This window comes from Alexandromys fortis, unplaced genomic scaffold (genome assembly GCF_014885135.2).
Source record: "Alexandromys fortis isolate MF-2015 unplaced genomic scaffold, M_Fortis_MF-2015_v1.1 scaffold_161, whole genome shotgun sequence".
Lineage (NCBI taxonomy): Eukaryota > Metazoa > Chordata > Mammalia > Rodentia > Cricetidae > Alexandromys > Alexandromys fortis.
The window spans coordinates 1,355,574-1,368,065 of record NW_026068073.1 but is presented as its reverse complement, the minus strand read 5'-3'; the positions used below and the strand labels follow the sequence as shown (position 1 = coordinate 1,368,065).

The window sequence follows — 12,492 nt, the reverse complement described above, 5'->3', positions numbered from 1 at the left end:
AGGTCCAATCACATCTTCGGAAACGACGTTGCCAGGCAACACTGTAAAGTTGCAGACGACTTGGAAGCCGGGGCAGTTGTTTTCGCTCGAAAAGAAGCGAATTCCAATTTAAGTGGCGGTTGCTAGGCAACACCTGATCCCTGTTTTCTGGGAAAGAATCCAGTAACTGGCGCAAAGCAAATACATTAGATAGATAGATAGATAGATAGATAGATAGATAGATAGATGGATGGATGGATGGATGGATGGATGGATGGATGGATGGATGGATGGATGGATGGATATTAAGAATAATGAAGAAATAAAAAAATAAATAAAATAGTGTACTAAAAATGCGTGGTATACTTGCGGGAAAACTTAATCTCAGCATTGCAGCCAATAGCATGAATATAAAATGACCTAGAAAATTACTGTAAAATCTGTGAACAGAAACTTAATAAATAACTCTTACTAATAGAAAGATACAAAGCCAGGATGGAGGGGAGAGGTGATGTCACAGAAACAAGCAGATCTTTGAGTCTGAGGCCAGCCCAGTCTACAGAAAATATCAGGACAGAGCTACACAGAGAAACATTGTCTCAAAAAAATAAAACAGGAAAAGGAAAAGAGCCCAGCCTGGCTGTATATGCTTTTAATCCCAGCATTTACAAAGCAGAGGCAGGTGGATCTCTGAGTTCAAGGCCATCCTGGTAAACAGAGTGAGTTTCAGGATAGCCAAGGCTACACTGAAAAACTGACACAAACCCATTTTTTAAAAATATTTACTTATTTATTATTATACAATATTCTGTCTGTGTGTATGTCTGCAGGCCAGAAGAGGGCACCAGACCTCGTTACAGATGGTTGTGAGCCACCATGTGGTTGCCGGGAATTGAACTCAGGACCTTTGGAAGAGCAGGCAATGCTCTTAACCACTGAGCCATCTCTCCAGCCCCATAAACCCATTTTTAAATGCGGGTGGTGGGAATATGAACTCAGACCCTCGGCTCGCACTAAACCATTTCCCAGATCCTGGTTTTAGTTGGGGTTTTGTCTTTCTTAGGGTCTGCAAGAAATCCCATAAAAGATCACCAGCCACATTGCAATCAGCAAGAGCACTTTATTAAAATTCTAACCTGTTCGGTGACACATGGTGACAGCCAGTGAGCCCCCAAAGACTTCTTTTAAGCAGGATTGGGGGAATTCCAGGGAGGCAAACTTAGTCTGGGGGCTGATCAGTGGGTTTAAACAGTTCACAGTTGCTACAGGATTGGTTGGTGGCTCAGAGGTTAGGCCTTGCCAGCTGCAGGCTGGGAGAAGCTCTCTTTAGTTCTCTGAAGCTTGCACAAGGCTGCAGGGCGCCCTCTGACTGGTTGCCCCTGGGTTGTGGCTTTCCCAAGAATGGCCTGCTCAGCTCCAGCCAGTCCCAGTAAACTGAAGCTAAGGCCTAGGACCTGGGAAGTCTTCTAGCAGGGCCTGTCATGGCCCTTGTCTGGCTCCCCTGGCCCTCTCTTTTCGTTTGTTTCCCTTATCCCATCACCCCACCCCAAAAACAGGGTTTCCCTGTGTAGTTCCGGCTGCCCTAAAACTTGCATGCCACCATACCTGGCTTTGTATTTGAGCTTTAAGATTTATTTTTGTTTTATGTGTATGAGTGTCTCTCTGCACACATATCACATGTACCATATGCTTGCAGTACCCATGGACACCAGAGGTCAGAACGGGAGCTAAAGGAGATTGTGAGCCATCATATGGGTGTTGAAAATTGAACCTGGTTCTTTGAAAAGAGCAGAAAGTACTCTTAATAACTGAGCCATCTCTCCAGCCTCACTTAAAATAAAAGTGAGCAGAGTGCTAAGCCTACCTGGACTGTAAGGCAAGCTCCAAGACAGCCAGGACTGTTACCTCTCTGAAAACAAAACAAAACAATCATTGTGTGTATCTGCTCCTTCCATCATGTGCGGAGTTAATAAAGAAGCCAGCTGGCCAATAGTTGGACAGGTAGAGGTTAGGAGGGACCTGTAGACACAAAGAGAACACAAAGAGGAAGAAGGGGAGTCTGAGAATCTCAAGGAGACTTGGAGAGAAGGAGACGAACTTAGAAAAGGTACCAGGCCACGTGACAGAGTGTAGATAAGAAAGAGTAACCAGCCTGAGCTATTGGCCAAGCATTTATAATTAACAGTAAATCTCTGAATGGTTATTTGGGTGCAATTACTGAGACACAGAGAAACTCTGCCTACAATTATTCCTTATGAACTACAGGAAATAAAATCCAGGCTGAAAACATGGGCTCTCTGCCGTCCTGTCTCCCCGCCATGCACTCGGCCACCCGAGAGCATCATTTTTAATAAAACGATGGGCATTTTGATTTGGTTTGATCTGACCTAAGTGGATTTCTTGTGCCATGCAGACCTGAAGACTGAAAACCACACGTTTCTCCTCTAGGAGCTCAGTTAAATACCCTGTGGGACTGCTCGCTCCCAACTTAACAGAAACAACATCCGTCTGGAAAAACAACAGTTGGGAGCACCGGCTACTCTTCCAGAGCACTGGGGTTCAATTCCCAGCACCCACACGGCAGCGCACAATTGTTTGTAACTCCAGGTCCAGGGGACCCAACACCTCTCACAGACATACATTCAGGCAAGATACCAATGCACATAAAATAAAAATAAATAAATAAATCATGAAAAATATTGTTTTGCAGTATATTTAATAAATGAGAGCAATTGCTCTCAAACATACAGTAACCAAGCTGCTAAATGTGCTAACCTAGATGTTCAGAGCCAGGGGTGTATGATAACACTGGGGAGCTGGGACCAGAGGGTCCCTGGTCACACAAGGAGATGCTGTTTGAAAAAATCTATTATTTTCTTGTATCACTTGAAACACACCAGAAGTAATATAATATTTATCAAAGGAAGATTGAGGGCCAAGGAAATGTTGGAAGGAGGAGCTTCAGTCAAGTAACTTTTGGCTACACAACATTCCAGGTCTGCATGGACTACAAGAGGCCCTGTCTCAATTTTTTTTTTTTTTTTTTTTTTTTTTTTTTTTTNTTTTTTTTTTGAGAAAGGGTTTCTCTGTTTAGCTCTAGCTGTCCTGGAACTCACTCTGTAGACCAGACTGGCCTCGACCTCACAGAGATCTGCCTGCCTCTGCTTCCCAAGTGCTTGGGAGTAAAAGCATGTACCACCACCGCCTGGCTACTATTTTTAATTTTTAAAAAGTAGCATTTTCTATTATGCAGAGTGTGCTATGGCGTGGGTCTGGAGATCAGGTTTGCAGAGTTCCAGGACTGCAGGCTCAGCAGCCCTTCATGCCAAGTGCTGTGATTCCCCCCAAGGGCCCCCAGTCATCCTTTTGATGGAGAAAACTATGAAGATGATAGTACAATAATCATATTTGTAACAATCTGTCCTTATCCTTGGTGCTCACTTCTATTGTTTCATGGAATGAGGTTTTCAGTACTTTGACTTTCTTTTACGCGATACACATCACGAGCATAAATTCATGACAGAAATAATGTGGTTTTTATGACTTTGGAAAAGAAAGGCTTTCTTTTCTTTGCTTCTTTTTTTTTTTTTTTTTTTTTTAATAGCAAAAACAGCCAGTTCGGTTCGTGGTTACTAGGCAACACTGCCCGGATCAAACCACTCTGAAAAAGGGAGAGGGGGATGCACATTATTCTGAATGGTAGTTGCCAGGCAATGCCTGAACATACCGCCATCTTTGATTGGGGCAAGGTATGCACTATGGAATGAAAAAAGCCACGCAGACTGGTGGTTGCCAGGCAATGTCTTAGCACTGTCTTCATCTTCAACCTGCTTGTTGTTTAAAAAAAATAGCATGTAAATTATTACAGCACACATGAAGGTTGGCACCATCACCATCTTCAAGCTATCGTCTTCTTTCTCGTTATACAAAGGATGTGATGCTGTCCAGGAGCAATTTGAGCGCTTGGCAAGCACTGCTTGTCGCCATCTTTGTTAGGGTCAGGATGACTTCCGACTAGCGCGGAAGACACTCTAACCCGGTTGGTGGGCTTGAGTTGAGGAAGGCGGGAGTTTGGCCATCTCGCTTCGCCCTCTGGCGGCTCCAGCCAGCGGGTTGGTCGGCTTGAGTAGCGCCGGCTCCCGAACCCACACCGAAGACCCCCGGGGGTGGCTTCCAGATGGGGGAGGAGGGGCCGGGAAGCACGGTTCACCTGCTGTGCCTCGCGGCCTCCAGCGGGGTCCCCCTGTTCTGCAGGAGCAGCGGCGGCGGCGCCCCCTCCCGTCAACAGGTGGGGCATTGAACTCCTGCACCTAACTAGGGGTTTGGGAAGCTGGGACTGCACACCTCGCAGGGAGTAGATGCCGGGGGCCTTCAGCCTGATTTCCCGCAGGAGGACTTTGGGGGCGTGTAGGGGAGGCTGCAGAGCGGGACACTGGGTGTCAGGCGGGAGGGATTCGGCGGTACTACCGTGTTTCCCACTCCTCAGCTTCCCTTCTCTGTCATCGGCTCCCTCAATGGAGTCCACATGTTCGGGCAGAATCTGGACGTGCAGCTGAACTCTGCAAGAACGGAAGGCACAACTGTGGTGTGGAAGAGCTTCCATGACAGGTCCCTTGTTCCGTGATCCTGTCCGCAGTGCAGACAGAGCTGGCCGACTCCACGGTCCTGGGCTCATTCTCGCTTCTCCGTTCACCCCACAGCATCACCCTCATCCTTCTGTCATCTGAGGAGGGCACCTCCGAGCTGAGGCTAGAAAGAACGCTCCACATGGTGTTTGGGGCCATGGTGAGGCGCGAGAGCTGCTCTCAGCCCCTTTCCCTCCGTATAAACCTGGGTATCCAGGTGCCAGGAACCAGCAGCCCCTACTTCACACACGGGATCCCAGGCCTGATCCTCCTCTCTCTGACGAGAATCCATTTTCCTGTACTAAGGTCCCGCTCTCCCACGTGACTCTTCTAGGTTCTCATTGTGGGACTTGAGGAGCTGACCAACATCCGGAACGTAGAGAGACTGAAGAAAGAACTGAGGGTGAGGCTGTGGGACGTGAGTGCAGTTAGGTCCCTAAACCATGCCTGTTGGTCTGGAACACTAATCCCCAGGCCTAGGACATCTTGGGGGACTTGGTGTTCCACCCTGGAGCTGGCCCTGCTGGGTCCTAGATTTACCCTTTTCCCCTGTCAGGCCAGCTACAGCCTCATCGACAGCTTCCTGGGGAACGCGGAGCTCATTGGGGACCTGACCCAGTGTGTGGACTGTGCCATTCCTCCAGAGGGCTCCCTCATGCAGGTACTGGGGCGGCTACAGACGTGTGTCTCCGCGGTTCTGGACAGCACCCAGCTCCCTCTTACCACTCTGGGGTCTAGCTTTACCTGGAGCTCCTAAGAGAACTTTCTTCACCAGACTTCATCCTGACCACCCCCCTTCTCTGCTGCAGCTTCTACTCCCTCTAGACAAGCTCCCTTCTCCTCAGCCTAGTGTCCCAAGGCCTATGTCCTCGGGTGGTCGCCAAGTCGTGGTGACCTCCATAAGTCAGTTTTAATTTCCTCAAGGGTTTCAAGCAGCCTCCAACTTCCCAGGTCCCAACCTCGAAGGTTGTTCACCTGGGCAGATTCCAGTCTCCCTCCTGCCAGTGACCTGACCTCTCTCAGCTTCCACAGGTCATGAACTGGGCCTTGTTTCTGCAGGTAATGGGGATCAAATGGTAGCTGTGGTTGAAATGATGACAGAGGAGCCTGTCGGCCCAGCTCCTCTGGAGGCTGGGAAAGCAGATGCACAGTTGGAGGGAGCCTGGGCAACAGTGTGGCTTGGCTGTGCTGAGCAACATGCCCAAGGCCTTAAGTTACTTTTCCATTACTGAGGACAGAGGTTGTGTGACTCAGGAGCTTGCTGGCCTGATATACTGGAGTCCACTGGTCCGGTGGCTGCTCTTCCACTCCAGGCCCAGGCCGAGAGGTTCCTCCTTGCTTTATGACTCCTAGTCTACTCCCCTCACCAGGAAACCCTCTTAGGGTTCGCGGAGGCCACTGGCACGGCCTTTGTCAGTATGCTGGTATCAGGCCGAGTGGTGGCAGCGACCGAGAGCTGGTGGCGCCTGGGCATGCCGGAAGCCGTGCTGCTCCCCTGGCTGGTGGCGTCCCTGCCACCTCAGGCCGCTCGCGACTACCCAGTGTACCTGCCGCATGGGAGCCCCAAGGTGAGTAAGGGGGGCGGGGGCGGGGCTGAGGCGGTGCCTCCAGTGGGCGGGGCCGGGCCGTGTTTAGCTCCACCCTGCACCCTGCTACAGGTCCCGCATAGGCTGTTGACCTTAACGCTGCTGAGGGGTCTGGAGCTGTGTCTGCTGTGTGGGCCACGCCCGCCCCTCGGCCAGCTGGATCCACAGGTGAGGACAGTTGAGCTGCTGCCCCCAGCACGAGCCTTCCTGAGCGCCATGCCACCTGCTGCAATCCCTCACCAACCAGGTATGGAGTCCTCCCCACCCCTAGCCCTGACCTCACACTGCTCACGCCTCCTGCAGTTGTTGGAACGCTGGTGGCAGCCGCTGTTGGAGCCCCTCCGGGCCTGCCTGCCACTGGGCCCTAGGGCGCTACCCGAAGGGTTCCCGCTGCACAGTGACATCCTTGGGTAAGGCTCGGTGGTGGGGTGCAGGGTGGAGTGGGCGGGCCATTGGCCTGATAGTGCCTTTCCCCAGCCTGCTGTTGCTCCACTTGGAACTGAGACGCTGCCTCTTCACTGTGGAGCCTTCACCAGATAAAGGTGCATAGGGAAGCGGCGGATGAGAGGGCCGTGAGCCAGGGGCCACCTAGTCACGCTGCTCATTTTTCTCTAGAGCCTTCCCCTGAGCAGCGCCGGCGCCTCCTTCGAAACTTCTACACTCTGGTGGCTACCACACACTTCCCACCAGGTAGGCATGGATCCCACATGGTGGACTCGCCCTGAAGCAGAGAACCCAGCATACTCCTGAACTGCCCCGGCTGGTCTTAGTACTGAATTCTGGACCCTTCTCCAGTCAGCTTTCACAGGAAGGCCTGGTTCTGACCGGGCATTTGTCCCACACATGCCATTTCAGCCCCGGGTGGGCCAGGGCAGGACAGCCATGAGTCTGCGGCTGCTGGCCTGTGCTGTAGTGCCTCAGAAACGAGGACGCAGGGCTTCATCCTACAGCAGGGCCATCACCAGTTCTGTTGATCCCAGCGCAAGCAAGGCCAAATGGCAGCACTCAATCAGCCATTCCTGTCACCCTCAGCGGTGCCAGGCAGAACTCTGCTCAAGCTGAAGGGAGTAAGGATCCTGCAGACTCCACACTGGGAAGTTGTCCCAGGTCCCTAAAGCCCCAAGGGACAGAAGCAGGGGCTGATGGTGCCCAGCCAGATAAAGATTTCACAAGTGTGCACACTAGGAGGCCTGCACTGGGGAGAGTGGGCTGCGATCCTCAGGAGGGTGACAGCAGTGTCCCTGATGTCAACTAATGTTAGAACTGTCTGGGCTCACACGCAAACCGGAGGAAAGCAGCCAGGCTAGGTGGGAAGAGGATGGTCTGGGAAGGAATGTGCTAGCTGAGGGGCACTGGGCGCTCTGAACTGTGGCTCCAAGCCTGTAGCTGTGCTGCTCACCCAGCCCTCCCCTTCCTTTCCCAGAACCAGGGCCTGCAGAGAAAGAAGAGGATGCAGCCCACCCAGCCCAGAGGCCCAGAGCTTGCTACCTTGTGCTAGGGCCAGGCATGGGGTGGCAGCTGGTGGCTCTGCAGCTAGGGCTGCGGCTGCTACTGTTGATGCTGTCTCCTCAGAGCCCCACCCATGGGCTGCGAAACCTTGCCACCCACACTCTACAAGCCCTTACCCCGTTCCTTTGATCACGCAGGGGGTGGGCAGTCAATAGATGGGGTAATATTAGCGTCTCTCTGTTTATTCGCTCACAATAATACACGCCCCGGATGGGGAGAGGGAGGGAGGAAGGGCGACAATGGGGGGGAGGGGAGGAGGTACCCACTTCTCTGGCTCCTCTCCCCTCTGTGCTCCGGGGGACAAGGGAGGGAGGGTGCTTCCCTTGACCCCCCCAGAATGTAAACAGCAGCAGATGAACAAAACTAAAAATACAAAAGGCCAGAGGAAGCTCAGGCAGGCCTCCACCCCTGGGGTCTTCCCTGTCACCACTGGAGGTCTCCTCGCTGCCCCCTCCTCCACCACAGCTGCCTCCATCCCAGGGCTGCCTGGCACTGGCCACATCCCAGAGCAAGTCCAGGGCTCAGAACTGCTGGGCCAACAGCTCACACAAGTGACGGGAGACAGGCTCTTTGCTGGTGCGCAGGGTCAGGCGGTACATCTGTGTGGAGATGGCAGCCATGAGATGAGGGAGCCCAAGAAGAGGGTCAGAGAAGTCAGGTCGGCGAAGACGGAAGTCAAGTGAGAGGCACAGGAAGGAGGGCTGGGTACAGGGAATGTGGGGGCACAGTGAGGTCCTCCCATCACTCACTTGGGCCTGGGCATTGGGCTCCAGCCGAAGCAGACACCCCACCTGCAGGGCTTTCGTCTGGATGATTCCAGCACCCACGAAGTTCTCAGGGTTAGGGTCCACATTGTCCAGTAGAGCAGAGCCAAACCCCAGAAGCTAAAAAGGGATGGGTATTGAAGCAGAACGGAGAAGCCTCTAGGCTACCCCAGGTCAAACCCTCATGGGGGAAAACTGGTCTATCCAGTGGCCAGCACCCAGTAAATGCCCTGCCTCTCTCTCACCTTGGCCTTAGTAACTTCAGCATCCATAGGGTGGTTGGCTTTGAATATTTTCTGTGCTTCCTGCAAGGGGCTGGCAGGTTGAAAGCACAGTCAGGCCCAGGAGACTCTGCCCGGCCCCACCCGCCCCTCAGACCCTCTCCACCTTTCAACCCCGCCCCTCACAGGCTCAGCTGCTTCCAGCGCTGGAAAAAGTCTTGGGCAGCCATCTCTGTGGGCTGGAAGAATTTGTTGATGGTCACTGGTAGCTTCAGAGTGAGGGACTGGGCAGTGCCACCGTACCTGAACGGATGAGAGCAGCTCACCAGGCCCCATCCCTGAAGACCCGCCTCACTGCCCCCCACTCCCCACACTTTGCTCCCTCCCACTCACCGGAAGCGCACAGACAGCAGCGGAGGTGTAAGGAAGTCTCGCAGACACTCAATGTTGAGCACCTGCTGCACCTGGGCGCCACCGTCCACTTGCGCGGCCACACGCTTCGTCTGCACCACCAGCTGTGGCCACGGAGTTAAGGAGGCCAGGGACAGGGGTGGCTCAGAGGGTCAACCGCAGTTGCACAGACTTCCTCCTGTGACATCTGCGACACCCAGGGATCTCCAAACCACAAGAATCATGGTGGGCAAGATAGTATTTTCTTAGCCTCACGTGCAAACCAGGTACATGTAAGATGTCCCGAGGAGCTGAGAGACCACCCACCGTTAGAACATGTGTCTGAGTAGCAGTGGTCACACACCCAGATGGAAGTAATCAGTGTCACCTCTGTGCTCAGGCCTGACTTCACATCAACAACATGTACAAGGTTGGCTGGTACCTACACCCTACCCACCCTGCCCTACTTCAGACATAAAACTGTCTGCCCTAGGTTCTGGAAAGGCTGGTCAACAAAGCAGAGGGTGATGAACTAGCTGTTCTGGTCTCACACATGTGGACTGATGACAATATAGAAAAATAAGGGGCTGGATCTGCCATACACCTTCCAGAACATCCCAAAGCTCTTTCAAAATGGCGCAGGAAGCCAGGTTTGCTGGTGCACACCTATAATCCCAGCACTTGGCAGGCACAGGCAGGGCCAGTCCAATCTGTAGAGTAAGCTGAGGCCACCCTAGGCTACACAAACAGCTTCAAAACAACCAACGGTCCTCCTAGCAGAAAGAAGGAGAGCTACTTTTCCTGGAGGAAGGTTAGGAGGCAGGTCACGCAGCTGAGGTGCTGCGGGGCCGGCAGAGTGCGACATTCTTGGTTAACCTGACTGCAGGAGCCTCTAGCCCCATGGCACATGCTACACACAGACATCAGCAAAGGCAAGGTGCTGGCAGGGTAGCTGGGGTGTTGGAAGTCATGTTCTCTACAGTGGGTTACAGGGTAGCTGGGGTGTTGGAAGTTATATGTTCTCTACAGTAGGTTACAGGGTAGCTGGGGTGTTGGAAGTCGTATGTTCTCTACAGGGGGTTACAGGGTAGCTGGGGTGTTGGAAGTCATATGTTCTCTACAGGGGGTTACTGTCATTTGTCCCTGGGCAGAGAGGCCTACCTACTATGCAAACAGTCTTAGAAGTGACATATGCCTAACTCCGAGTGACGGGCTGAACAGGCATGGAGCCGAGTGTTGCTTCCCAGAGGACTACAGGGGTGGGGTGGGCACTCTCTGGGCCAAGAGCAGAGGATATGAGTCTGCAGGTCTCCGGGGTGCACCACAGTGGGCGAGAAGCTCTGGAACTGCACCGAAGTCTTGTTACCATAGAACAGGTACATCCGGCCTGCAGCGGGTGGGTGAAGGCTCCATCCAAGCTCCCCTGTTTCCATACCCTGCCACCAGCCCAGCCAGGGGGTGCTGCCAAAAACCCATCCCTCCAGTACCCTCCCCTCCGGGCCACCAGGACACACCCAGGTTCTGCCGGAACTCGGACTTGACTCCAATCTGCAGCAGCTGGTTCTCAAACAAGACCCCACTATTCTTACACACGAACCTGGCAGGGTGGTGGGAGTCAGGATGGCAGGGCTCCTGACCGCCCAGCTGTCCCCACTCCCCTTCCCACTTCTCCAGAACTCACTTGTTGAGCAGTTCATCGGCTTCTGGGATGGGAGGGCCTATGTCCTCAGGACCTGGGCTGGGGAGACGAAGAAGTGGCACGCACAGGGGCTTGGGGGCTTGAGGTAATCGGGTTAGGCAATACTCTCTTGGAAGGCAGATTCCCCAGAACCCACAGGCGGAGCTTCCCCAGAGACCCTCAAGAATGGGAGTGGGACCCTGGCAGAGGGATCTCCCAAGGACCCCAACTTCCACTGTTTTCTAACCTCTGCCAGTCATCAGAAACCCCTGAAGCCCGCCCTGGGGACCTCCATCAACCCCATAGCCAGAGGCCACCCCTTACTCAGCAGCTGGAGCTGGGTCAGCCAACAAAGCCATGGGGCTCTCAGGGGCAGGGGGCTCCAGCTCGCTGGGCCATCCAATCCCAGAGCAGACAGAGAAGACAGGTGTGGCAGGCAGCCAATCCCAGAGAGGCAGCAAGAGGGCCAGGGAAAGAGAGGCAAGAGGGTTCAGAAGGAAGAGTGGGCTGAGACTCAGCTATGGGAAAGGACAGCAGGGAGACGGAAGGACAAGGACAGGAGGTACCTGAGGAAGGCCTCCTCAGGGGTAGGCCCCAGGCTGGGCTGTGCAGTGGGGCCATCAGAGAAGACGTCCACCAGCAGGTTCCCACCTACAGGAACTGAAGGTGCAGCAGGGGGAGGGGCTGCCCGCAGCCCCAAGAGGTCCGCGGAGGGGGAGGGCGTTGACTGCAATTAAGGCAAGAGAGGGTTAGGTGACAGGACAAGGGACGGGACCCAACCTAGCCATGTGGACCATAGCTGGGCTCACCACGGTACTGGGGGTGGGTTCCACACCCCCATTGATGTCGTTGTTGCTGGTGTCCCTACGGCTGTCATCCAGGGCACTGGCTGCCCCAGGGCCCTTCTTGCGTTTCAGCTTGGCCAGGATGGATGACTCACGCTCGGGAAATGGGGGCATTTCTTCCAGCACAGTAGCCTGTGGGCAGGATGGGAGGTTAGGGGCACTTACGGCCCAAGAGTGTGGTCCCAGGGCGTGGGGCATGGGCTCTGACCAGAACATCGGTGCTGGCGACGGAGCTGAGGGTGAGGTACTCCACCGCCCGCTGCTGGAGCTCCACGTCAGCATTGCGCAGCTGGGAGCCGGCACGCAGCACGCCCTGGATGGTGGCCTTGGTCTCGGGGAAAAGGTTGATGAACTTGATATAGGTGGACAGCAGCAGGGCACGCGTGGCCACGCTGCACAGGTGGAACTTGGAGTGCAGCAGTGAGAACTGCACAGGCGGGCTGTGGAGAGGTGAAGTCAGCAGAGATATGCCCCGTCACCTATCTCCCTGGGGCAAGACTGTGACCTCACCCAGGTGGACAACTGAAACGCGCTGAGAGGGTTCCTAGGAACCTCATCATTCCTAAGAGGTCCCCCAGAATGAGGCTCCCTCACCTGGAGCGTGGGTCCCCAGCAATCAAGTTCCCAAACTCCCCAAGGATGTAGCCACCAACCTTCACCATGTTCTCATGGCACGCTGGGGCCTGGAGGGCCTGTGAAGGAACAAGGGAGAGGAGCATGAGGACAAGGGTAGAGTCCAAGGGGTCGTAAATGGGGAGGCCTGCGGGCAGTTAAGGGACAAGCCTGAACTCAGTGTCACAGTGTGACTCAGACCTCCCTCACACACTATGGTTTAGTGCGTGAACCCCAGTTGCTGATGCTGTTTGGGGAGGTCCTAGAAACTGTGGGAGGTGGA

At 54.1% G+C, this 12,492-nt stretch overlaps 2 protein-coding genes across 4 annotated transcripts in view; one reads left to right on the top strand and one right to left on the bottom strand.

The window, feature by feature from the left end:
• Positions 1-3,988: 3,988 nt before the first annotated feature.
• On the top strand, positions 3,989-7,868 carry Fuz (fuzzy planar cell polarity protein). Its single transcript, XM_050121341.1, has 11 exons — positions 3,989-4,267; positions 4,466-4,587; positions 4,680-4,764; positions 4,939-5,007; positions 5,161-5,265; positions 5,975-6,172; positions 6,263-6,358; positions 6,494-6,600; positions 6,668-6,732; positions 6,806-6,880; positions 7,614-7,868. The coding sequence occupies exons 1-11, from the start codon at positions 4,157-4,159 to the stop codon at positions 7,826-7,828; spliced, it is 1,248 nt and encodes a 415-aa protein (XP_049977298.1). The 5' UTR covers positions 3,989-4,156; the 3' UTR covers positions 7,829-7,868.
• Positions 7,869-7,954: 86 nt separating this feature from the next.
• Ap2a1 (adaptor related protein complex 2 subunit alpha 1) overlaps positions 7,955-12,492 on the bottom strand; it is a 29,560-nt gene continuing 25,022 nt past the window's right edge. Inside the window, exons 12-24 of one of the 3 annotated variants that reach the window (XM_050121339.1) lie at positions 12,192-12,289; positions 11,806-12,037; positions 11,562-11,729; positions 11,319-11,479; positions 11,077-11,142; positions 10,756-10,812; positions 10,589-10,671; positions 10,372-10,461; positions 9,078-9,201; positions 8,871-8,987; positions 8,709-8,778; positions 8,449-8,583; positions 7,955-8,298 (exon numbers count right to left, since the gene is read on the bottom strand). In XM_050121339.1, coding sequence (XP_049977296.1) covers positions 8,221-8,298; positions 8,449-8,583; positions 8,709-8,778; positions 8,871-8,987; positions 9,078-9,201; positions 10,372-10,461; positions 10,589-10,671; positions 10,756-10,812; positions 11,077-11,142; positions 11,319-11,479; positions 11,562-11,729; positions 11,806-12,037; positions 12,192-12,289 — 1,479 coding nt within the window. In that variant the 3' untranslated portion in view covers positions 7,955-8,220. Of the gene's footprint in view, positions 8,299-8,448; positions 8,584-8,708; positions 8,779-8,870; positions 8,988-9,077; positions 9,202-10,222; positions 10,462-10,588; positions 10,672-10,755; positions 10,813-11,076; positions 11,143-11,318; positions 11,480-11,561; positions 11,730-11,805; positions 12,038-12,191; positions 12,290-12,492 lie in introns of those variants that run through there. The other 2 variants (XM_050121340.1, XM_050121338.1) reach the window with 2 other exon arrangements.

Excerpts from the sequence above, each read along its gene's own strand:
- Fuz (XM_050121341.1), top strand. The coding sequence starts at position 4,157 with ATGGGGGAGGAGGGGCCGGGAAGCACGGTTCACCTGCTGTGCCTCGCG. Across the intron at positions 6,173-6,262 it reads TGCCGCATGGGAGCCCCAAG|GTCCCGCATAGGCTGTTGAC; the intron begins GTGAGTAAGGGG and ends ACCCTGCTACAG. Across the intron at positions 6,359-6,493 it reads TCGGCCAGCTGGATCCACAG|TTGTTGGAACGCTGGTGGCA; the intron begins GTGAGGACAGTT and ends CGCCTCCTGCAG.